At 36.4% G+C, this 27,319-nt stretch overlaps 1 protein-coding gene across 3 annotated transcripts in view; it reads left to right on the top strand.

Moving 5' to 3' along the window:
• Nucleotides 1–1,288: 1,288 nt before the first annotated feature.
• The window catches only part of LOC135218416 (neurexin-4-like), a 516,193-nt gene continuing 490,162 nt past the window's right edge, over nucleotides 1,289–27,319 (top strand). The window contains exons 1-2 of one of the 3 annotated variants that reach the window (XM_064254720.1): nucleotides 1,295–1,382; nucleotides 21,553–21,749. In XM_064254720.1, coding sequence (XP_064110790.1) covers nucleotides 21,621–21,749 — 129 coding nt within the window. In that variant the 5' untranslated portion in view covers nucleotides 1,295–1,382; nucleotides 21,553–21,620. Of the gene's footprint in view, nucleotides 1,383–21,552; nucleotides 21,750–22,628; nucleotides 22,826–27,319 lie in introns of those variants that run through there. The other 2 variants (XM_064254721.1, XM_064254722.1) reach the window with 2 other exon arrangements.

Here is a 27,319-nt window from a genome sequence, read left to right as displayed (position 1 = left end):
TACAAGTCATAAAGGAAGCAGCCAGTAGCTCGAACATATGAACATACTTACAAAATGAGACACATTAGAAATTACGTAGGCTGTTTGAATTATAGGTCGCGGTAGTTGTCTCAAGCAGGGAGCTTGGACTAATGTTTTCAAAACAAATGAATGACCACAGGTGACGGCCTACTTTATTGTATACGTCATCTTAGCGTCTCTGGTCTGATCACATTCCTGCAAGCAATCTGGTTAACCTCTTTAGTTTTAGTCTTTTATATATATGGAATAACATTCCATATTTTTTATTATGTAATCACTTATATATATATATATATATATATATATATATATATATATATATATATATATATATATATATATTTATATATGTGTGTGTGTATATATAATATATTATTATTATATATATATATATATTAATTATTTAATATTATATAATATAAAATTATATATATATAAAATATATAATATATATATTTATATATTTTAATATAATAATTATATATATATTATATATATTATATAATATATATATATATATTATATATATATATATATATATATATATATATATATACTTTATATATATATATTATATATATAGGATACTAATATATATATAGATATATATATATATATATATTATATAATTACCATCATATATTTAATTATTTACATTACACATATTTATATTTACATTATATTTATTATATATATATATTAATTATATATATTAATATATATATATATTATATAATATATATAAATAATATAAGATAATATATATATATATATATTTGTATTTTCATTTATTATATATTTATATTTGTAATTTATTTATTATTTATTTATATTTAATTTAATATTTATATGTTTATATTTATTTATATTTAATTTATATTTATTTATATTATTATTTTATATTAATTTATTTATATAATTTATATTTATTTATATATTTATTTATTAATTTATATTATATTTAATTATATTTATATTTATATATTTATTTATATTTATTATTAATAAGATATTTATAATATTAGTATTATATTTATTATATATATATTGTATATATATATATATGTATATTATATTTATGTATATATATCATATTATGAATATATTTATATATATATAATAATATTTATAATATACTATATATATATATATTTATATGTATATATATTTCTGTATATTATAGTATATATATATGTATATATATATATATATATATATATATATTTTATATATTGGTATATAATATATATATATAATCTTTGTTTTACAGATTATTGTGAATGACCCACTGGTGGAGTCTTCTACTCTGGCTGCCTCTTCACAGCTAGTTACCAGGGAGGCAGATAAAGCTATATTGTATGGTAAGGAAATTATACTGTATTTATAATGATTTCATTTCTGTTTACAAACATAGACTTCTTAAAGTTATAAATGAATTTACTGGGCACAATAACTTTTGTTTCCCACTAAAATATACTGTGTTCACTTTTTATGAAATTGGAAATGTGTTTACCATTGTATAGTATGTACAGTATTTTTATTGACATTTAGCACTGTAGCGCTATAGATATTATGATATCTATTCTCTTGTCATCTAATAATTGTGTCCTGTTGTCTTGAGAACAGTACTAATGTAACAATGCCCAGAGTTTTACTTTCATCTTATAGTTGATGAATAGAATTTGCTTAGGTGTGAATTAGTAATGTACTACATATTTGGAATGTCATGTCAGTGTATATAATGTTAGTATTTTTATAAGATTACTATGATATCTTGGATGTGAAGGTAGCCATGGTATGGGTCCTGTTTCTGAGTAGAATGATCTTTGGTGATACGGTTCTTCTGCTTTATTTCATATAGTACTGTAATACTGCTTCTGCTCTATTAATATATAGACTTGGGTATTTAACAAATTAGAATGATAACTTTGTTATTAAGGTTGTGGTTTACATAGGCATTCTAAAATGTTTTAGATTTTTTCATTTTTGCCATTAAAGCTGAGGATGTCTCTTGTGTGCTTTGCCATTTATTATTAGACAAATCAGTAATAAAATATATTCTTGGAATATTTGTTATGCCACTGTTGTGGTAACAAGGTTTTGGTTTTTGTTTTATTTCCTTATAGGTCACAAAGTGTGAAGCAAGCAAGGAGGCATCCTCAGTGTTATTGCATCTGATAAAGCTTAAGTAGACAGTTTCGGGAAGATATAGTACAGCACAATTTGATATACTTGCTCCCACCACTGCAAAGATACTTAGTTCAAAAGCATAATGGAGAGTGTTCGCTGGGCATTTAATACAAGGCTGTGGTCCCCCAACAAACGAGATTGGATGACAGCACTATCGTTTATTCAACCTGAAGAGAAGGAACGTATTGGGAAATTTGTTTTTAAAAAAGATGCTAAGTCTTCCATAGCTGGCAGGCTAATGCTTAGGAAGTTAGTGTCAGAAAAGATCGGTGTTCCTTGGTCTGGTGCAAAATTTGATAGAACAGAGAAAGGACGTCCTTTTCTTGTAACATCTCTACCAGATGCCCTAAAAGGCATAGATTTTAATGTATCCCATCAGGGAGATTGGGCTGTTCTTGCGGCAGAAGATGGTTTTAAAGTAGGTATTGATGTAATGAAAAATGAATATATTGGCGGTAAAAGTGTAGATGAATTTTTTCATACAATGAGGAGACAGTTTACTCCAGAAGAATGGGCTGAAATTCGAAGATGTCCAGAAGAAAAGGAACAATTAGGATCCTTCTATCGTCATTGGTGTCTAAAGGAAGCGGTAGTAAAAGCCCTTGGGGTAGGAATTGGTTTTGATCTTCAACGTGTATGTTTTCAGGTGCGTACACAAAAGCTTGATATAAATAAAATAACTTCAGATACCACTGTCAAGATTGATGGACAATATGATTCTCTGTGGCAATTTGAAGAGACAATGTTGGATACACTTCACTCTGTAGCTGTGGCGCTGCATTATGGTGGATTGAAGAAAGAAAGAAAGAGTACTTCAGTCAATTATTCAAAGTTAAGTTTTGATGACCTAATAAGAAGTGGAGAGCCTCTAACTACTGCAGATGAAAAATCAGCTGACATATTCATGCAGAAAGAAGAGACCCCATGGAAGTAATTATGTTCTATTGTGAAAATGAGACAATCATGGTGGAGAAAAGACACAGCTGTAACTAGAGCATATGAAGATTCATTACAGGTAATTGTTATTTTTTATCAAGGCATAAAATTAATCATTGAATTTAACAAAATGCTTGGAATTCTGTGAGGAAAATTATTGAAAATTAAAATTTATAAGATGCTGGATTGTATTTAGTTTGAAGTTTCCATTATTGGACTCATGAGTGAAGAGTTGAATGAATTTTGTGAACTTTTCTAATGCACAAATGCCTTCTAAATACAATAGTGTTTGTTAATGTGACATTAGGAATTCATGTGAATTGATACTTGAGAACATCCATATCTTTTAATGCAAAATCAAGCCACAGTTTCCAATAGGTGGTCCTATTTTCACTGTATAGTACGTACATTGTTTTTCGATCCTGAATTGGTTTTGCATTTTGCTGCTCTTTTGCAGAGGTGAATGTTGAATTTTAAAAGTTTTAGTGTTCGTGGATAACATGAATTTTTCATTAGAAGGATTTGGTCATTGACTTAATATTTAATGTCAGGGCAAGCAGGCATGGTAAATTAGGTAATCAAATGTAATTGTAGTTTGTTCCTATGGGGATACAGACCATGCCTTTCATATGTGGAGTATCTCCTGCACATGTGCTGGAAGGGTACTCCATTTATGAAAGGGTAGGGTTTGTATACCTAGGAAAAATGCAACTTACTTGAAGAATTTGACATTTATATTATTTCAAGAGTAAGAATGTTACTTTGAAAAGCATATTGAACAAAAAAAAAAAAAAAGCTTACTGTACTTTCTTAAAGAGTTCAAGAATAATCTCTGAAGGGTAACAGGATTTGAGGGAAAATGTATACCATTACAGTATATCTCATCAGAGATGATGACCATAGCACAATTCAAGTGTTGATACTCAGAATGAACATTTTCCGAAGTGTCATATACAGAAATTTTGTGACGTTGCTCTACTGTGTATATTAGCACAAATGATGTACTATGTGTAAATATGGTGGAATATATAGTATTGCTCGTGCCTTCAGTTTTATTGTCACGTCATAGAGTGGTTTTAGTCTTTGTTAGTCAGTTGAATTTTCTGTTTTAATTTGCTAGCATCATACTAGTATACACTCGGTTATCCATTATGTATACTGTATCTTAGCCCTTCCCCCCTTTATTAAATATAGATTGTTGGGAAATCTTCCAAAGCCATACAGTACAACTACGTCATAAATTAGTCCCCTTTTCACAGCTCATGCACATTGAGTTCATGTACAGGCAGTCCTTGGTTATCGGTGATCCGGTTTTATGGAGCATAAAATCGAAGATTTATGGCACCATAACGGGCAGAGTTCCAGTTATTGGCACCAGTAATGTGTTATGGTACCATAACATACCTAACAGAGGTGCCATAAGTGCCATTATGGCATCATGAATCACAGTTTCGGTTAATGGCAGTTTTCACTTATCAGCACCCCTCTGAGAACGGAACCCCCGCTGATAACAGGGCATTGCCTGTATCGTAGCCCTTCCCCACTTTATTAAATATAGATTGTTTGGTATCTCCCAAACCCGTATAGTACAACCAAGTCATAAATGAGTCCCCTTTTCACAGTTCATGCACATACAGTTCATGTATTTTTTCAAGTTGGTAATAGTGAAAACAATGAATGAGGATGCTAAGAGATTGGATAGCAAAGAGATTCTTCTCATAATGATGAGTGAGAGATACCCAAGTATATAGTTTTAAAAAGTGGTTATTACAAATTATATTACTGTATTTGGAAAAGGACAAAAAATCTAAAGATATGACACAGAGATTGAGAGATTGAATTTTTTACATTACTTCTGCTATAATATTATTTCATGCCATAAAATAATGAGCAAAATGCCATTATGTAAATAGTATCAATATGTCATTATAATTTTTCTGTTTGCCATTATACTTTTGTCTTCATTCATTTTTGTTGCAAGGTATTTTTACTTCATGATAGTAGGTCTGTCATAAGACTCAAGTCCAAGGTTGGAAAGGTAGAGGAAGGAACCTAATATAGGTGTGATTAACCCAGTTAAAGATTTTTGCTCACCAGTATTGTCCCAATCAGTCTGCAAGTAGTCTCTTCCCTTGCATTTTTCTTTAAGGCATTTTACTTTCTTTTGAGCATTAAGTAAGTATTATGTGTGCTTGACATGATAGAAATGCAATAATGTGAACTCTGTGTTGTTTGTAGATAAATCAGAATAATTTTGTAAAGATCTTCCTTATTTGTTTCCCTTTTTCCTGAATGTATTAGTTATTAATTAATAATAAATATGTCCTTTGGGAATTGCCCATGGTTGTATGAGAAATAAGCATTTTTGTCAGTTTGGTTTTGCAGTTCTATGAATACAACATATTTTTTGGAATTACTTCATATACCCATAAGTATTGTCTCTAGAGCTTTGATTACATTAATACCTCTATACCTAATTTAGAAGTATAGATTTAAAAACTGAAATACCTAATTTAGAAGTATAGATTTAAAAACTGAAAATTATGCGCACTACTTCAAGATTCATATTCAGTTCTTGTTTTGGTACTGCACTGCAAATAATTTTATCATGGATAATTGAGCATTTATGTTATTCTCAATCTATTTCCAATATTGTACAGTATATTTAAGTATGATAACTGTGTTTCCAAGTTCAGATGATGGTCTGGTTGTTTAAAATTTTCCTTACTGCAGCTGAGACTTGGCAAAATCATTGTCATTTTAAGTATTTTCTCTACAGCACAGTAATGGCCAAGGCATTATACCAATGCCAGGTGTTTTCATGGGACTTTAGATTTCTTTCATTATTAGGAACAGAGGTATGTATATGTATATATGTATATATATAGTATATATATATGATATAATATTTAATATATACTATATATATATCATATATATATATAACATATATAATCTATATATATATAAATATATATATATATATATCTATAATATATATATAATATATTATTATATATAATATATATATATTATATTATATATAGACATATATATATTGCCTGTTTCCCTTTAATGTTTTTAAAAAAAATGGTCAAACTTGGTGCTTAAATCAGGATGTTCCCTAGTTGTTGTTTTTGGTGGTGTTTATCAATTTGTGCTGTATTTTTGAGGGATGTGGTATGCTATAAATAGTGCATTATGGTAATTTTCTCTTGAGGACAGTGCTTGGATCTTTTTCTTTGGACAACTTTTTACTGGTAAGTGGTTGTGGTGTTTGGCTATTATGCATGAGTAGGTAGTGTACCTGTGTCTGTAAGTTTTATATGAGCTTTGTAATCTGTTTTTATAGCTTGCTGAGTGCACGTTTGCTGTCAAGAAAAATATCCTTTTATTGACAGTGAAACCATGTTTTTATAACTTAATTTTTTTCGTATAAACATTAATTATGCAGATGCCATACTTTTGTGGCTGAAAATCTGACTCACTGGTGTACAGTCCAAAATTTGGCTTTGTATAAGTAATTACCAAGTACTAATTACAAAGCTATAGTTTCTAACTAGTATGGCAGCTAAAATTTGAAGTCTGCAGTAGTAATTCTTTTGTTTTGGTGTAGGGACCAGCCCTGCCCACTATAAGGGGAGAGAGGAACAACCGTTAATGGCCTGTCAAATTGTTTATGAATTGGAATTCATTGTCCTTTACCAATTTTACATGCTAATTGGTAAAGTATTGCTGTATTGTTGGTAGCTTTTCACTTCAGATTGATCTTTTGTTAAAAAAGACTCAAGTTTCCCTTACTTATTGGACTGGATTTTTTAGATATTGACTTTGTTTTCCCAACTTTGACAATGTTTGAAGCAAGTTCGTTGTCAACTCGCTATTGCAGCTACAAAATGACTTCTTTGAAGAATGACATGCACACAATTTGCACTTCACGCATGGTTCAGGTTTGTTCACCATCGTTAACGGGTGAGAAATTTATTGAATGGGACAAGAAACAATGGAAAGTACTGTCTTCCCATTTAATTGAATAAGTTAGAGAAGGAAAGAAAGAGAAAGGCTAATCTTAGTCATGACAAGACTACCACTAGTCAGGATAGTAGTATTGATTTACCTGTTTCCGTACCTGTTATGTCTCCTTTTCCTTCCCCAGTCTCATCACCCCAACCCTTACAAAGCTCCCTTGTTGACACCCCCAATGCCATTGCTAAATTAGAGTTGAAGTTAGAGTTCAGATTTGACCAAAAGTGTGAAATCATTGTGGAGTCTATGGCTCAATTGGGTTGTCATTCAAAGATCTAATGGAGAAGCTAAGTAGCTGTGTTATTAGTGCAAGTGAAGAGTTAGTGGAGGAGCTGGCTGACAGTCCTGGTGATTCTCCTAGGCAGAGGTCCCTGTCATACTCCCCTGAATCTGGGGGAAGCCATACCAGAAGCCCAATGGAGGTCAGGGGGCGTCTGCCCACAGGTAGTCATCCCCTCAGACGCACCTCTTGCGACTTCCCAGGGTGTCTCAGACAGCCATTGGAAAGGTGTCTTAAAAGAGTTGTCTAAGCTTTCGTTGTAGCTCAGTCGTTCAGCTCGGAGAATAGGCGCCAATGGTAGCTGTTAAAGAGACCAATGTCGGACATGCCTAGTACCCCTCGGGTGACTCCCTAGAAGTCTAGAGGCAGTCCTTCGACGCAAATCAACTGCCTTGCAGTTTCTTGGACTCTCCAGAACATTTCTCATTGGTGTGTGGGAATGAGGAAAGGTGCTTCAAAGAAGCCAAGAGAGCTTCTTTGGATAGCCATAAGAGTGTTAGCACGTCTGGTACAGTGGCTTCTGATTGCAAGTCCTTTTGCACCCCCAGTAACTCCTGGACATTTTTTTTTTTGTATAGAACACCTATTAGCACTCAAACACTCCACAGCTTCAGAGCACCCAGCAGCGCCCATTTGTTTGTCTTCTCAGGAGCTTTCTGTAGCAGCTGAATGCCCAGTGGTGCCCGCTCCCTCAGATGTTATAGAGCTTTCTGTGGTGCTTTATTCTTCTACTTTGGCTCCCAAGCACCATCAGTCTTTGTCGTCGACTGCGGATCCTATGTTGGCTCCAATTAAGAAAAGGTTGGACGACATTTTTGAGTTTTTGAAGAAGCTGTTGACTGCACCTCACCCAATTTCAGACATACATTTATCTTCTTTTTCCTCAGTAGAGGAAGAAGCGGTCAAAGAAGCAGATGAGGACTCGACGTCTACAGTGCACGGATCACTTCTTTCTTACCTGCTTTGTACTTCCCCACCTTTTTATACTCCAGCAGCTCCCGCATCACCTGTGTCTACATACTTTCATGATGAGAAGTCAGGCTGGATAAGAGTAAGCTTCTTCCCAGGATGTTTCTTTCTACTTATGCTAAGAAAGTGCTTAGAGAAGCAGACGAGTGGCTTTTGATCAAGAGGGAGCAAGGGAAGTCCTGCTTTGCCTTCCCACCAGTAAGACTATCTTAGAGGAGGTATTTTTTTTACACCATGGGAGATGCTCCCTCACTGGGTGTGGCTGCCTTTGCCCAGGAGGACTTCTCTGCACTTATAGACCCTTCTTGGAGATTGGCCTTTTCTGCAGCAAAAGAAATGTTTACGTCTGCAGAAAGACCACTTATTACGTAGCCTGTTTAGGGTCTGAGGTAACCAACTTTATGGACTGGACAGTAGGCTCTCTTGCTAGGAAAAGGCTGTTCTCAACTTCCTTCAAAATATGTAGCTGATGTTTTTTGGTATTCTCTCTTGTTTAGACTAGGGAGTCGAGACAGTGCTTGTGAGTTAGCCTCTCTTTTTACTATAGGAATGCTGAAGAAGAGAGAGTTATGGGACCCTTATACACCCAAGGGAGTTACTTCAACCCAGAAGTCAGCTCTTAGTTTTCTCCCTTAGTGAAAGATTTTATGTTTCTGCAGGCCACTGTGAACGACATTGCCTTGTGCCTACACAAGAAGTATACTCTGTATTTCTTGTCGCAAGCTTCCAAGTGACCTAAGGAACCTCCTGCATTAGGTCTTGTTGCAACCTTCCAAGTGACCTAAGGAACCTTCTGCATTAGGTTAAAGGTTGGAAGCGCCCATTGAAGTGACTCATGGTGAGTAACAATATTACTTGCCATCAATTTGGGTGAATCAGGCGAGAAAGAGGTGCCATTACTTCTATAGCCCATAAATTCTGCAATGTCTTTTAGACTAGCTAAAATCCACTGGACAGCTTATGAGAGAGTGAGTTGGGATCTTGAATTCAAGGGAGGCTGTAATGCCTGTCCATCTCACAAGAAGTCTTTCTGTAAATTTGCTCATAAATATACTAAGGGGTTGGTGTTTGTTTTAGTTCTTATCTTTTATGATAGTATATCAGTTATAAATGTAGTAATTTTGCAAAGGAAAGTGAAAAGAAATATTAGAAATAACATTTATACATCCAAAAAAGTTATTGCATCTTTGTTCTCGGTAAATTTACGTAAATATTTTACTACAATATGCTTAGAATTGTTACTAATGATTGTCTTGTAAAATAGGTCCCACTAGGTGTTGTAAATAGGGAAAATCTTCTAGCATTTTTTCTTACACCTTGTGCATTTGCATATCTTCCTCTTTCCATTGAGGTGTTTCTTTCTTAAATTTGCTGACCTCAAAGTTATCCCGGCATAGGGTGCTGCATATTGATTTAATACACTGTCCATTAAGGGTTAAAAACACAGAGAAGTTTCTGGCTCTCTTGGAGGAAGTTTCTGTACTTATTTCCAAGAATGTGGTGGAAATAGTAGAAAACAAGTCATCAGAGGGATTTACAATCACCTGTTCATAGTACCAAAGGCTTCAGGAGGATGGAGACCGGTCCTGAATGTGAGTGCTCTGAATGTCTTCATTCAGAAGACAAGTTCAGAATGGAAACCACCCATTCCATTCTTGCATCCTTTCACCAAGGGGACTTGATGGTTTCTGTAGATATGCAGGATGCGTATCTCCATGTCCCTATACATCCTTCATCAAGAAAATGCCTCAGATTTCTGTTCCAGTTTTGAGCACTGTGCTTTGGGCTGTCGACTGTTCTTCAGGTTTTCACAAGCATTCTAGCTTTCTTAGCAGGTTGGCTTCCTCTAATGGGGATCAACGTTGCCCTTTATTTGGACGATTGGCTCCTTCAATCAGCATCGAAGGACCAAGGCATGAAGGACTTGCACAAGACTCTGTAATTAGCCCAAGATTTGGGTCTTCTCAAACATGCAGAAGTCTGACTGTTCCATTTAGACAATAGTGTATTTGGAGATGATGCTGAACTCTCGATTTTTTGGAGCTTTTCCATCCCCCAAGAGTGTGGAATCCTGCCTCAAGACAGTAGACGAGTTCTTATCCCTTCGTTGATGTACAGCAAACAAATGGATGAGTCTGCTCAGAATGTTAGCTTCCATGGAGCAGTTTGTATTGCTTGGAAGACTGCACATGAGAGTTCTGCCATTCTGCCTCAAGACTAGCTAGGACAGAAGGAAGTATCTGTACTCTTTTTCGTTATTCTAATAACACCGGAGGTCAAACAACACCTGCTTTGGTGGAGGTCAGAAGTAAGGTTGTTGGAAGGAAAGTCGCTGTTAAGAAGGAACAAAGACCTCATCTTTTACTCAGATGTGTCGGACATAGGATTGGGAGCCCTCACGAACAACAGGGAGGTCTCAGGGAAGTGGTTGCAGGAACAGATGAGAGACCACACAAATGTCAAAGAACTGAGAGATTCATTAATGGCTTCAAGCATTTGCTATAGAAGTAGCCAAGAAAACTGTTGCAGCTCTCGTACATCACCAAACAGGGAGGGACGCATTCCCTTTCCCTTTGCACAACAGTGAGAGACCTACTTGTTGGAGCAAAACAAAATTGCAAGACAATCTTAACGTGGTTTGTTCAAGGAAGGATAAATATCCTAGCGGACAAATTAACCAGATGATACCAAGTTATCCTGAGGAGTGGATGTTGAATCAGTCAGCGTGTCAAGATCTTTGGAAGCTATGGGAGACTCCCATAATAGATCTATTCACGTCTCCCAAAAATCATCACCTTCCCCTATTCTGCTCTCCAGTGCCAGATCCTCTAGCATTAGTGACAGATGCAGTGCTACAGGACTGGTCCAATAAGGATATGTACGCCTTCCTCCGTTCAGGATGATAAGAGGCATCCTGAACAAATTCAAGTCTCACCAGAACACATGATACTGATAGCTCTCTTCTGGCTGCTAAGAGTGGTTTCCAGACCTTCTAGAGCTCCTGATCAATTTTCTAAAACAGCCACACTTCAGGCGATATCATCAAGGATAATCAAATCTAGCTCTGACCGCTTACAAACTGTTAAGAAGTTACTCAGAGATAAAGGATTTTCGAAGGCAGTTGCAAACTCTGTGGCGAGATGCAGAAGTCATTCTTCTACAGATGGCTGTCAACACAAGTGATCATACTAATGCACTTGGTGCAGAAGCAATAATGTCTCGGCTACTAAGACATCTATTGACGGAAATATAGTAGAATTTTTGCTATTTCTTGAAGCTTCAAGAGAATTGTCCGCACGTTCTATTAACCCTTTAACGCTGATTGGATGTATTAAACGTCTATTAAAACTGTCTGTTGTATGCCGATTGGACGTATGGTAAGTCGATAAAAAAAGTTTTTTTTTTAAATTCGCGGAAAAATAGTTATAGGCATACTAGGCGAAAACTTTTGAATCACGCGCCTTGGGGGATGCTGGGAGTTCATGGATCAAGCTGTTGTTTTGTTTACAAGCATGACCCAGGTGCACATGCGTGAAATGCCTCCTCGCATCAGCCAGCATCAGCGACGCGTCGTCCGAGAGTGATCTTTTGCCGCAATCGTGTTTTGCCAAACTTTTGCAGAGTTTGAGTATTTGTGGTGGTACAAGACGTAAGTAGAGATGTCTCAATGACGTATGGAGCGCGAAAGGCGCGTTTTACCCCTCGGGAGGGATCGTGTGAGACTTATTTTGGACTTGGATGCTGGCGAGTGACCAAGTACCCAAGATGACCTCGCGCCTCAACGCCGTTCCGTGCGGGCTCGTGCGGACGAAAGTGTTCAAGGACCACAACGTGTGTCTCGTGTGCCTTTAGTAACCCCTAGGAAGCATCGGGGTGTCCTTAGGGGCATTGTAGGCATTTGGGAGGCCTCGAGCCAAAGGACATTGACGATGACTTATTAGAGCTTGATCGGCAGCATGTCACAAGTCCTCATTTTGATGGCGGTTGGTCATCTAGTGACGAGGACATCACTCCCGATGTTAGTGATGATGAATATTTGCCCCTAATGTCCGTTTGAGGGTCACATCCCGAAAGTGAGCTCGAATTTAGTGGTTTTAGTGTGTATGAGGGGGAATCTGAGGAGGAGGAGGAGATAACGTCGTCTAGTTTTGTCGCCGATGACGACAGAAAGCGAGGGCCTAAGTGAGGGAGATGGGCCAGCGGGGGGGGTTTTGAGTGCGAAACCGTGCCAGAGCATGCGCACGGGCACGTAGAAGGTCGGAGTGTCGCGCCAGCCAAGGTGAAGGTCGGTCGTCCGAGAGTAATGAGGGGTGGTCGGAGGACTCCACCCCACCTAACAGGCACCCATTCATGGCAGCACCTGGGCTCACCGTACCTGTTCCTCTCACTGCTCTTGGGTTCATTCAGCTGTTCCTTATGCAGGAATTGCTGGAATACCTGGTAGCAGAGACGGCGGACTACGCTGGGTACTGCTGTGATGAACTACGGACGACATTGTTGTATCACTGGCGGGGCTGCAACCTCACCGACATGGAGCATTTTTTGGGGCTCCACATTTTTTTTGGTATAATGCCTGGCTGCCGACGTCAGGCAATATTGGAGGCGGAATTTTTTTTTAAGTACGCCCAATGTGCCCGGCGTTATGCCCCGTGATAGTTTCCTGGCGTTGGACAGGTATTTCAACGCCTTCAACCGAAGGGCCATACCCCGGAATAACCCCGATCGCCTCATCTTAGTCCGCCCAGTGTTGGAGTACATTCATGAACGGTGCAAAATTCTTGTGGTTCCTGGCAAGAACCTTTCTTTGGATGAGGGGATGGTGCCTTACAAAGGACGTCTTAGCATTAAAGTGTATAACCCCAAGTAGCCGAAGAAATATGGAGTGAAACTTTTTTTGTTACGGAGTCCAACACTGAATACGTCGTGGACTTCTCGGTGTATTCAGAGGTCTTCTCCACGCTGCATGACACTGTTCAGTCTTGTGGATCGTTTCCGTAACCAGGGATACCACCTGTTTATGGATAATTGTTATAACTTGGTATCCCTGGCCCAGGAACTGTATGAAGCAGGTGTGCACGTCAGTGGTACCCTTTGGTTGGTGCATGGGGCCCCGAATGTCCTCAAGAGGTTCGCTAGCCATCCGCAATATCTGGCAAGAGGAGAGACAGTGGCGGCGTAAGGGAGCTGTCTTCGTCATCTGTTGGAAGGGGGTCTGACTCATCCCCATGATTACGAGGAGTCATGAACCCATCCAAGAGGAGATCATGCAGCGGTAGAAGACACGTCGGCAGGGCCGAGTTATGTATGAGGAGTTGAGTGGCCCACTGTCATTGGGCACTACAATAGGCACATGGGAGGAGTTGATCTCTTTGATCAGTTCATCCAGTATTATCCCTTTGCCAGGAGAACCAGGATGTGGACACAGAAGCTCCTCAAATACATTCTTCATTTGGCCCTCCAGAATGCCTACATCCTCTATTGTGGGTACTACAATCCAGATCTCCGGAGGTTGTCCCAAAAGTTTTTATTATAAAATGTCATATTCCACTTAGTCTGTGGCAATTTCACTAAACTCATTTTTTCATAAGGCAAGGAAGAATTAGCAAGCCTGTGGAGAAAGCAGTGCTTTTTATATACATTAATGAGTATGGATGAAAGTATTTTGTTTTTTCCAAAACACGTTCACCTTCCACAGGGTTGTGGAAGGAAAAGAATGAAGAGAACAAGGGCTTCCATCTTTGTTCTTTGCTCCAAAACCTTATGTGCTTGGTTTACAAAAAACAATTTTATATACGTAAGTAACTTACCAAGTAATTACGTTGCTTATAGTTTCAACTCGCCGGAAGCTCAACAGAAAACCCAGTTTGTTTCTGCTGGCTCTTGACTGAGGTTTAGTTGTGAGCAGTCAGCTTGTTTTGAAATTCCGACACTTTTCTATTTGGTGGTTCTTTCATTTGGTGAAGTATTGATTATTTTGGTAGCCTACAGCCATTACATGTACTATATGTTAGGTTTTCATTGTGAGACCTTTTGTCACAGATTGAGATATTCTTAAATTGGAAACTTTCCCTACTTGAGACTTTGTTGACTTGTTAGGACATGAGTATGTCGGATTCAAGTTCAACTAGTTTTCACTGTTGCAGCAAAGGCTGCTATAAGATGCAGTCAAACCTTGGTTTTTGTACTCCTCTTTTTTTCATACGTTTCGGTTTTCAGTTTTCATGTTTTTATTTTTTACAAAATTTTGTCTCGGTAATCGTGTTTCCTCAGTTTTCTTACACTCAGAAACACACTATCGAGGGCCCAGCATGGGACTGGGCCGCGTATCGAGAACTCAAACAAAGCATATCGCCTGTCTTGACCCATTCTGCTTTTGTATTTGTTGTTTTTGTGATTTATTTATTTTTTTTTAAATTCCAATGCAACTGCTAGATAAGCCATCATGGGGCCAAAGAATGTTCCAAGTGCTGGCCCTCTTGTAAAAAAGGTGAGAAATGCCATAGAATTTAAGAAGAACTCGTAGCAAAGTGTTGGAGGAAGTTGCATGCTGATCTCCGTGAGAAAATGCCTACAACAAGCACTGCTGTTAGTGAATTTAAGGCCAGCAGGGGCTGGTTTGAGAACTTCAGAAAATGAATGGGCATACATGAAATGCCTACTCCATGATTACAGACATGTTTACAAAGTGGAATCATGTAAAAACTTTTGTGGAGAATTATCATCCCAACAATAAGTTGTAATCTGAGTCTCCAACATGTTTAATGACAATATTGTATTTAACTCTAGACAAATTTTAAAGAAATGACAAAAACAAATGTGTATGAACAGTTTTGTTGTGTGACAGGGGTCCAGTAACACTCAAGCTGGTCCTAGTGCCAGTAAAAAAACGAGGGGAAATATCCTCAGATAGTGCTAGTAAAAATCTAAGAGAAGTAGCCCCAGGTAGGTCCTTGATACCTGAAGTCTTTCTGGAGGGAGATTCCACTTTCAAACAACCTCTCCTCCTCCTTCTCCCCTCTCTCCATCTTCCATAAGTCAACAAATGTTTTCCATAAAGGTATGAGTGATGTTAAATGTTTATTTATTCATTTCATTGTCATTTATATTTATTTCTCATTGTTTTCTGTATGTGAACTGTGTTTATTCCCCATAAAATGTGTTTTTTGTTAATATTTTTGGGGATTTAGAATGCATTAATTGTATTTACATTATTCCTTAAGGGAATTATTGTTTCGTTTTTTGTACATTTTGGGTTTCTAGGGAGGTTCTGGAACGGATTATGTACGAAAACCGAGGTTCCACTGTTCTTACAAAGGAATTTATAACTCATACCATGTGCATGAACTGTAGGAGACAGGTGCGTTCTCTGGATTTAATTTGCAAGTAATGTAAAAACTGGGATATTAAAAAGCAGAAAGATTTAGGTTCTCGTATTGTCAAACTGGATAGGGACGGGAAGGAGAAGGTGGCTCTATAGGTGATAGCAAGACTGTAGATAGCCATTCTGTGAAGTCTTCTAGTGATAGTAATATTTATGTACAGGCAGGCCCTGGTTATCTGTGGGCCTTCCGGTCTGATGGCTTGATGATAAGCGAAAATCGGCAATTTTCAGCGCTTATTGGCGCTGATAACTGGATTTTGGAGCCAATGACTGGTTAATGGTGCCTCTGTTAGGTATGTATGTATCAGTGCCAATAACTAGAAATTGGCGCATTTCAGTGGGCAATTTTTGGGGCACCAATAACCAGGGACTGCCTGGATTCTCTGTGCGTGTCCTCACTAATCCTCCCATGCCCAGTCCTTTGGCTATACCACCTTTTCCTTTACCCGGCTCCCATGCTTACAACCCTGACCCATTGCCAGCCACAAGTCGAAGTTGGTGCTTAATTTTGACCATAAGATTGGTCTCATAGTGAATACTGTTGCCCAATAGGGGCTATCTGTGAAAGTCATAATGGACAAAATGGAAGGTAGGAGTGTTAGTGAAGTTTCTAGTGGAGGAGGTGGCTTCTTGTCCCGCTGATGCTCCTAGGCAAAGGTCACTGGCATACTTCCCTAAATCTGGGAGGAGCCATACTGGAAGCCCAAGGGAGGTTGGTGGGGTCTGTCCATGGGTAGTCGCCCCTCATTCGGACCTGTTGCAACGCCTCAGGTTGTGACAGACGGCTTTTGGAAAGACATCTAAATGGAAGTGAGTCGTCTGTCCTAGAGTTCTGATGCTTCCAGTCCTGAAAGAAGCACCAGTGGCATTTTAGTGACTAGTTGCAGCCTTCTTGCAGCTTCTGGGATGCTAGCCCAGAACGACATCTTCAGAGCTCCCTGTGCTGAAGCCCAAATGCTCCTCCTAACGTAAATGTTCATCATCGTCCAAGCACTCTTCTTCTGTTCATGAGTGTCTATTAGCTCCTGAGCAAGCGCCCAGTAACCTCCCAAGTGCCCATTAGCAGCCAAGCACTCCTTTGAGCGCTAGGCACCTTCTTCAGTCAGGTGCCAAGTATACTCTGCATCATCTGTTCACTCGTCTCTTGTCTCGTCATTCACTCCCTCTTTTGAAGCTGTTTTATTCTTCATTAGTGCCATATCCAGCAACAACTTGTTGACATTTTGGGGCTTCTGAAAAATTATTCTTATTCTGCCCAGATCCCTGCTTAGTTACCCTTATCCTGATTTTGTTGGATGAAGATGATGATATGGAACAGAGCTCTGCTCCTTCAGCTTTTGCAGCCTTGCTGAGTTATTTGCTGCAGATTTTCCCAGATTTTTTCTTCAGTGGCTTTGGCTTCTCCTGCTTCCACATTCTTTATGAGTAACAGACCTGTTGACTCCTCAAGGCTACCAAAGATGGTACTCTCATCTTTCACAAGGAAGGTCCTGAATGAGATCAAAATTTGATTCTTGAACGAGGAGGCTTCCTTTAGGTACTGTCCTTCTTGCTTAGTCCTTAGGAGGTATTTGTCATATGTCACTGTGGAAGTTCCCTCTCAGGGAGTCACTGCCTTCTCCCAGGGGGACATCTCCGGCCTTAAAGACATGTCACGGAGGTCGGCCTTCTGTTCTGCTAAGGGGATGTTCTTTCCCACAGAACTTGATCACCACATCAAGGATTTATTTAAAGTATTTGAAGTCTTTAGCTTCTTGGACTGGTCAGTGGTGCTAGCACGGAAGATTCAAGACTTCTTGTAACCTGAAGATGTCTCTTCGGACTGGCTTAATGTCCTTTTGTGTACTGATAAGAGCATTACCTCAAGAGTTGGCTTCTCTCTTCGCCATGGGGATTCTCAAAAAGAGGAAGCGTTGATGTTCTTTCACCACAAAGGGCATCACTGGTTCACAGAAATCAGCTCTGCTCTTCCCACCTCTTGACTGCTAGCACCTTTTCCCTGAATCCACTGTTAACAACATCCCTTCAGATCTTCAAATGAAGAATACTCGGGACTTCTTGGTCTGGTCAAGTAGATGTCCCTGAGATCTAACAACTGTTAGAACCAAGTCTGTCTCTCTCCTTCAGCCACTTCCTTTTGTGGTGGCAGACAAAGAGCGTAATCCAGACCTAGGATGAATCCATGGTTCTCCTCTTGTCCTTTTAAGAAGTCCTCCTTCAAGTCTTCTGCGTGGAAGTGAGGACCCTGTTCTCCATGCATTGATAGGAGCCAGGCCATTTTTGGGAGAGATGGAGTACCAGAGGAGCGGAGCAGTGAATTGTGAAAGTACTGAAGGAGGGCTACTCCATCTCATTTTGTAGCACATTATGAAATAGAGAATAGATTTTGAATTTTTTAACCATTGGTACCACATGCACAATTTAAATGGCATCATGAGAACTGTATTTAGGATGACAGAAGGAAAAAAAAAAGTTATTTGTAAATCTGAGGAATGTAATAGAATAGGTTTATGGTTGTTTACTTAAAAATGTGGTGAGGTAGCAGAATCTTCTTTGAATCTGGGCGCGAGAATTAAGGAAAAAAAAATCATGCAGACAATTTAGAATAAAAGTCCTTTAGCTCTGTATAGTTACAATAAAGAAAAAATGTTCACTCTTTTGTGAAATTCTAATTGAGAGTATTAATTGGGCAAAAGATGGATACTTGGAATTTCTTGATGTAAAACCATAAAAGAACAAAAATTATTGAAGCAAAAAGAAGAAATATATTTAAAGTTAATGAAAAAGGAAGGAAAAAGATGCTGAGTCATGGTAATGAAATATTCATGACAAGAACTTTTGGCATACTTTCTGGTAATAGAGAGAAAATGACTTCCAGAAGGATCACAAAGCTAAAAACCAGATATATAGATGGAACTTTACATACATATTACAATGGCCCAAAAATAAATTGAAAATAAGTTATAAAATATGAAACAAAATATTGACTATAATTCACAAATAATGTAAATAAGACTAGATGAAACTTATTCCTTTCTGAATATCACTCACCACAAAATTAAACAATTTTAGATAAGAACAAAATTTAGTAGAGCAGATTCATGCTTAGTGAGACTCGAGTTTGTTGCTACTCTAACGCAATATGACTGAACACAATCCTGGAACCCTTCCGAAGGAATTGGCTTCATCTCAAACAAGTGACCATGAAAAAAAAAAGGCCCAGTTCCTCTCTCTCTCTCTCTCTCTCTCTCTCTCTCTCTCTCCTCTCATTCTCCTCTCTCCTCTCTCCTCCGGTCCTCTCTCTCTCTCTCTCTCTCTCTCTCTCGTGTTGGGTGTGATGCACATCTTTGACGATGTTTGCATTAAAGATCAAAAGGCAGCAGAACAGTGTCAAGAGATTGTTAGTCAGGTATGCAACAATCACTCACTATCATGCACAGTCCATCTACTTAAAGATACACAAAAATTAATTTAAAACAATATCCAAACAAATTGACAGATACCTCTGTTATTTAAAACTTTGAAGCTGTTTACTTGGATCTCATTGGTTTGTTAGACAGGCAAAAAACTGGTTTATTAGTTTTTGTGTTTAAGACAAATTTCCATCATTTCTTTTTTCATATTTTCACAAACATTAGTTTTTTAAAGATTGTTGATACTGAACACAACATATCTTGTGTAATATTTTGGTCATGTTTATGAAATGATCCTTTTGTGTAAATGGTCAGTTCAATATTAAGAAGCATAATTTTCTCTTTAAATGCTGTTTTTACAGTATTATTTTTAGGTCATGAGGGGTTCCCTTTTAGATGTTCCATGGATGGTTTGAGTTAGAAACCTTTCTCTCTCTTCACTACCAGGGTTTCATTTCAGGTCCATAGCAAGGTTGCTACTTTCACCTTTTCTGTACTTTTAATCATAAACAATTATCTTTGATCTTTTTTAACCACATTTCCTTACTTCCTTCGCCACATGAAAATCCGCATATCAACTTGTTTAACCACATTTCCTTACTCCCTTCACTACGTGAGACTTAGCATATGAGCTTGTTTAACCACATTTCCTTACTTCTTTCACCATGAGACTTAGCATATGAGATTGTTTAAACACATTTCCTTATGTCTTTCACCATGAGACTTAACATATGAGCTTTTTTAACCACATTTCCTTATTTACTTCACCACGTGAGACTTAGCATATGAGCTTATTTAACCACATTGCCTTACTTCTTTCATCATGAGACAGCATATGAGCTTGCTTAACCCCATTTCTTTACTCCCTTCACCACATGAGACTTAGCACATGGGCTTGTTTAACCACATTTCCTTGCGTCTTTCACCACATGAGACTTAGCGTATGAGCTTTTTTAACCATATTTCCTTACTTTCTTCATCACATGAGGCTTAACAGTACAGTATATGCCTCTCATATTGTGTGTGAATATGTCAAGCTCAGAGTGAACTACTTTGATCATCACTTCCTTATTCTTTTTGATAATTAGGTTTCCTGATGATAATGATGCCATCTGTAGCGACAAAAATATTCTTCCACATTTTCCTGTTGAGTGTAGGCTGTTCAAAGATTATTTCTAATTAGAGAATAATATGAAATTCTGGTTATTTTCAATGAATATAGAGAAGATGCTGTGCTGTAAATATAATATTCTATAGGAAAATTATAATGGCTTTTAATAATGTAAAAAGAATTGATCTCACATTTTTCCAGATGTTTATTATTGAAAAATAAATAGTTGCTAATTTTCATTTATCATTCAGTTTTCATTTTGTTGTTTATAATGTTTAAAAATACTGTTGTAACTGTTCAACTTCAAAATGAGACCACAACCAGTATTATATAATTAAAGACAAATTTACTGTGAACAATAAGAGGATTTACATAAGATAATAAGCTCCAAGTCAGAACTGTCTAATTAACAGTTGAGGTTTTGGTACCTCGCCCCTTCCCTCTCCCAAATCCACTTTATTAATCCCAGTGAGTTAATGAAATAGTGTGCTACTACCATTTAATTTTTTTTCAAATCCTTTGATATTTCTTGATGTAATTAGTATGTGATCCATTGTCTAAAAGAAGTTTTTTACACAGTGAACTTGATCTTGACTTCTTTGTCCAATTTTTTTTATTGCGCCTTTGTGTGTGAAGTTGGGTGTGCCTTGACTGTACTTGTAAATTTATATGAAGTACCTATTGTATTTTGTGCAGTTAGAATACTTGAGACCTGAAGATGCTTGTAAATACAGCAGTGTACAGTATATTGCTGAAGGTTTTTTGGAGAGAGATGTAGCTTCCTTGCATGCAAATTTGAAATTTGTTTGATGGTGAAAGAAATAATAATTTCATATGAATTTTTTTGCTTGGTTGCAAGTATGCTTTTGGCTGTTTTGCACTGACTGGACTACTAGCATTTTAGCAAAAAAAAAAGAAAAAAAAAATACTGTATAATACATTATAGTTTTAGCCTGTATATATTTGTAAGATGAAAATACAGCTAATGATGTTGCTGCTGTTTTTTGGTGCTTTACTGAAGAAACTCCCTTTTAAAGAAAAAGATGATAATTTATAAATGAGTTGCAAATTAATAATTTAATCAAGAAATGTGCATGACTGTAATGTATATATTTTTATATTTTTATGAAAAAGCAGGATTTTTAAAGACTAATATTATAGCACCTGATATTTGTGTGCATGTTTTTGTAGATTGTCAGTTAGCCCTAGCCTCCTTCCTAAACAGAACCAACTGCATGGACAGCTAAAAATGCTGATTACCTTCAGTATCTTGAAGTTGATCTGGGCGACACCATGAATATTACTGCTATTGCCACCCAAGGCCGAAAGGACTCAAACGAGTACGTCACAGCTTACATCTTGGAATTTGGTCAGGATGGAACTCTGTTCTCCATAGTAAAGGCCTTTGATGGCAGTCAGTGGGTGAGTCAAAACTTATAATGTATGCACTAAGTTATATAATATTAAATGACTTATGTCTTGCATTATGTAACACTGCATCTTTTTTAGTTTGTTTGGTCATCAGAATTGCATTAAGAAAGGTAAGAACATGGTGACATTCATTGTATGATTTGAATCATTTGGTATGTTACTGTGATTTGATGTCGATTGTTTCAAGCACTGTTGGGGACGGATTGTTACCTCTTGAATATATGGAAATGGCTATGATTATTGGTGTACATCTATTCAAAAAGCTTTTGCACTGTAATCAGGCAGGTTTTGGCTGTAGGTTCTCTTCATAAGTTGCATTGTTGTATTGTGAAATAATGGTTGCATTGAAATGCATTTTAGGAAATTGCACTACTATATATCAGTTTTGTTGTGTGAACTGTATGGTTTACTGTACTGATGTCCTTGAAATTATTGGCCCTTTTAAGTTGCATCCAGTATCAAATGGGGATATTTATGGCTTTGTTCCTGTGGATCTTGTTGTAGGTAGGATACTTCTAACAACAGGGATTGTCTTGTATGCTAGCCCAGTCACTTATAAAACTTCTATTTAGACAAATTTTTTTTAATATGTGCTCTATTCATTATTAAATACGTAGTTCTTTCGTTTCAGAGAAAATTTATTACTGATACTTGTTTCATTTTCAGACTTTACAGGAGCTGTGGATGGAGAGTTTCGGGAAATAACATTACTAATTAACAACTTGAATTTCAGCAGTTGATGTTAGATAAAACTTAGTGTATGATTATTCTTTATCATTCATTTGATAGAGAATTTCCAAAAATATTTTGGGATTTTTGCTGTTTTCATTAACATCTGAGTTTGGCTGTCTTCCATTTATGCCCTTCCAGAGGATTTAGCTTGGACAGCATCCCAGAACAACTACTATCAGTATCTAACAGTGGAGTTACCAGATCTACATGTTATAACTCAAATAGCTACCCAAGGGAAACAAAATACCAGAGAGTATGTCACCGAGTATATGGTGCAATACTCAGATGATGGTGATGTATGGAGGATATACAAAGGTCCCACCGGAGACCCAAAGGTAGTCTTAGGTCTTTTTTAGAAAAATTGTAATGTACTTTGCTTGTTATGTTTTTTAGCACTGTATTTCTATATTTTCCTTTATTTTGTCATGTGAATTTTGAATACACATATTCATATACAGTATGTCCTTAGGCTACCTTTATGTTTTATTTATGGGATTCACAGTTTTGTTATGCAATTATTGTTTTGTATTGAGCACTTTTCACTGTTTTTAATGTTACAATGTAGTAGTTAAGGATATGGTTGCTCAATTTTTCCCGTTGGCGGTCTTTTTTTTATGCTGAATGTTAATTTTTGCATGCTTATATGTTGTTCTATTATTGACTATCTGTGAAGCCATGCAAGTAGGCTTGGTAGTACTTCTGTCATTTTACTGTAGTACTTCTGTCATTTTATTACAAGTGTTTAACTGCATTATTACAAAAGTGAATTCTTCAAAAAGTAAAAAGATTATCAGAACATTTTAAAAGACACGAGCCAAACATTGCCTCTTGTGCTTGTTATATGCATTAACTATAAAGTCTTACAATAATTTAAAAATTGGGTTTATCTCTTGAAAATTTAACTTTCATTGCCCTTGTAGTGGGAGGTACCAGTTAATAAAATTGTAGGTAGGTTATTATAATTTACTCATTCTTGGATTTTATAAATTTTTTTGAGTTTTGCTTCGTTGATTTATGTAGTGATGACATTCCATATTCTCTCTGAAGTAGGGTGCATGAACACTACTTAATCAGTTATATAAAGTGTGCTGTGTAGCCATGAATTTTTTTGGGTAGCACCATTGTACATCAAGCATGTGCTGACCAGGATTGTATTAAGCAAGATTCTTTGGTCTTTTTAAGGTGAAATGAGCTTTTATTAACAGCTAGTATCAGTGGTTATATTTTGTTGTTCCAGTCTCATGTATTGACGCATTCTCATATCCAGTGGTTGTAATATAGGGAAAAAAATTTGGGAATTGACTTGTAAGTTATTAGTAATATAGTGTACCATACCAGTAAAAAAGACTAATAAAAAAAAACTCAAAACATAAGTCCTGAACTTATGGATGTTACCTATTGTCCTACAGCTCAGAACAAGGCACTTTTTAACCCTCTTACGCCGAAGGGGTATAATAAAAATCGTCTCCCGTATGCCGAGGGGGTCTCGGAGTGAGCGCTGAAGCGGAAAAAATACTTTTTTCAAAAAATCACAGCGCACCTTAGTTTTCAAGATTAAGAGTTAATTTTTGGCTCCTTTTTTTTTTTGTCATTGCCTGAAGTTTAGTATGCAACCATCAGAAATGAAAAAAAATTCATTATCATATTTAAATAATGCGATACATGATAGCGCGAAAACAAAATTTCATACAATGAACTTACCTGTCAGATATATACATAGCTAAGACTCCGTCGTCCCTATGTATATATCTGCCAGGTAAGTATGTATGAAACTTTATTGTATTATAACAATATCATTTTCATATATAATTGTATTCAAATTGCTCTGTGAGCAAAACGGTTAAAGCTAACGAGTTAATTTTTTTCGTTGTATTGTACACTAAATTGTGATCATTTTGGTATATAACACATTGTAAAACGATCAAAGCAACACAGAGAAAATATTATCACAAAATAATGCATGAATTCGTAACGCGCGGACGTAAAAAAATGTTTTTTTCAAAAATTCACCATAAATCTAAATATTGTTCTAGAGACTTCCAATTTGTTTCAAAATGAAGATAAATGATTGAATATTACTATACTGTAAGAGTTTTAGCTTACAATTGCAGTTTTCAACCATTTCGGACGAGTTAAAGTTGACCGAATGTCAAATTTTTTTATATATTTTTTTATGTGCAAATATTTCGAAAATGAGAAAAGCTACAACATTCAATTATCTTTTGTTGTATTTTACATGAAATTGTGCACATTTTCATATATAAAACTTATGAAACGCCTAATATGAAATGGAGCAAATATTACAAGAATGCGACGTACGCATTTCGGAGATTTGCGGCGGAGAATCCGCGCACGGAGGTAAGGAAAGTTTTTTTAAATTCACCATAAATCTAAATATTGTGCTAGAGACTTCAAATTTGTTTCAAAATGAAGATAAATGACTGAATATTACTAGACTAAGAGTTTTAGCGTACAATTGCGTTTTTCGACTATTTCGTTAGAGTCAACGTTGACAGAACGTGTTTTTTTTTCTATTTATCGTGATTTATATGCAAATATTTCGAAAATGAGAAAAGCTACAACCTTCAATCATTTTTTGTTGTATTCTACATGAAATTGTGCACATTTTCATATATAAAACTTTATGTAACGGCTAATTTAAAAGGGTGCAAACATTACAACAATCGCACAAAAAAATTTCTGATTTTTTTTCGGAAGAGTTACCGTGCGGACGCAAGGAAATTTTTTTTTTTTCCCATAAATTCACCATAAATCGAAATATTGTGCTAGAGACTTCGAATTTGTTGCAAAATGAAGGTAAATTATTGAATATTACTAGAATATAAGAGTTTTAGCTTACAATTGCGTTTTTCGACCATTTTGGTAGAGTCAAAGTTGACCGAAGGTTGAAATTTTGGCACTTATATCATTATTTTTATGAAAATATTTCAAAACTGATAAAAGCTACAGCCATGGGTTGTTTTTAGTTGTATTGTGCATGCAATTGCGCACATTTCCATATATAAAACTTTATGTAACGGCTAATTTAAAATGGTGCAAACATTACGACAATTGCACGAAAAAATTTATCGGAAGAGTTACCACGCGGACAGAAGGAAAAAGTTTTTTTCATAAATTCACCATAAATCAAAATATTGTGCTAGAGACGTCCAATTTGTTGCAAAATGAAGGTAAATGATTGAATATTACTAGAATATAAGAGTTTTAGCTTACAATTGCATTTTTCAACCGTTTTGGTAGTCAAAGTTGACCGAAGGTTGAAATTTGGCACATCGTTATTTATATGAAAATATTTCAAAACTGATAAAAGCTACAATCATGAGTTTTTTTTGTTGTACGTATTCTACTTGAAATTGCGCACATTTTCATATATAATGCTCCATGTAACGGCTAATTTAAAATGGTGCAAAAATTATGTCAAAGTGACGAAATAATTTCTGAGATGTGTCACTGATACTTTTTAGTGCGATAAGAAAGAAATTCATGCTTGCGCGCCTGTGTAACGATTGTAAACAAAACAACGCCTTGATCTGTGAGCTCCCAGCATCCCCCAAGGCGCGTGATTCAAAAGTTTTCGCCTGGTAGGCCTATAAGTATTTTCCCGCGAATTTTTAAAAATACTTTTTTTATCGACGTTTAATACGTCCAATCGGCACCCGACAGACAATTTATTTCGACGTTTAATACGTCCAATCGGCGTTAGAGGGTTAATAAATTTAGGCACCCGTGGTTTCAGGGGGTGACCCAGAGCTGGACAACAGCGTAAACCCAACCCTTATTGTGGTAACCTTGGCATTTTTATTCAAGGGGCCAGTGATTCTATGCAAGTTACTTGGAGATCAGAAAATATATGGATATACGTGTGTTTTACTTAAGTAAGAGAGTTTGGCTCATTGAGTTGGATCATAATTTTTTTCAGCATTTTCTGATTATTGCAACCAAAGAAGCTCTGTTATGTGCACTGGTATCCTAAAATCTCTGGGATTGTTGATTATACAGATTGTTGCATGTGCAGTTTGATAGGGTAATCTGATAAGTGAGATTTATCTGTTCAGATTTCATGTGTGTGGTTATTGAGCTGGATATATTTGTGGCAGTTAATTCATAGCCTTAATTGGTGTTTCACAAAATTTTATGTGTGATTTTATTATGTCTGGGAAAGTTTATTCTTTTTAATTAAATATGTAATGTTATATAGAAATAGTAATTTGCCAGTGTACAGCTTCCACAAAAAAACTAAAATAAAATTCAGTGTGTACCCTTATAGTATCGTTTTTTTTTTTTTTTTTCTTTATAACAACCATAGTCAGCTGGTTATGAATTTGCATTTAGGTTTGCTGTTGTCCAAGCCAAGGCCAGCATCTCTCACCATTGGCACGTATAAGAAGAGAGGGGGGTTGCCTTAGTCTGAGCTTTTGGGGCAGAATGTACCCTCCCAAGAGTTAGTGCATGCTGTCCAATCTCCATTTTAATTACAGTTCTGTCATTCTTGACTATGAGCACACTAGTATGTTATATAAGGGGTTTGAGTGAGAGCTTAGTTCATATTATAAATATTCTTGCATAATAGGATGTTTTGGATGACTTTTTTAAAATTTTATTTATAAGTTTAACTCAGAGGATGAAATGTCTTGAATTTGATGAAGAAACTAGGTTATTATTAGGTAAATTTGTTACAAGCATTGACAGCTGGTTATTGCTGGCTTACAGTATAATGTTATCTGATAAACCCACAGTATTTGTTGTTTACTCTTTCAATCAGTGGCAGATAAAATGACAGTAATACTATCATACTCTGAAGGACTTAC

This window comes from Macrobrachium nipponense, chromosome 9, assembly GCF_015104395.2.
Source record: "Macrobrachium nipponense isolate FS-2020 chromosome 9, ASM1510439v2, whole genome shotgun sequence".
Lineage (NCBI taxonomy): Eukaryota > Metazoa > Arthropoda > Malacostraca > Decapoda > Palaemonidae > Macrobrachium > Macrobrachium nipponense.
Note: the sequence above shows the minus strand (reverse complement) of the source record. Positions and strands in the feature narration are given on the sequence as shown.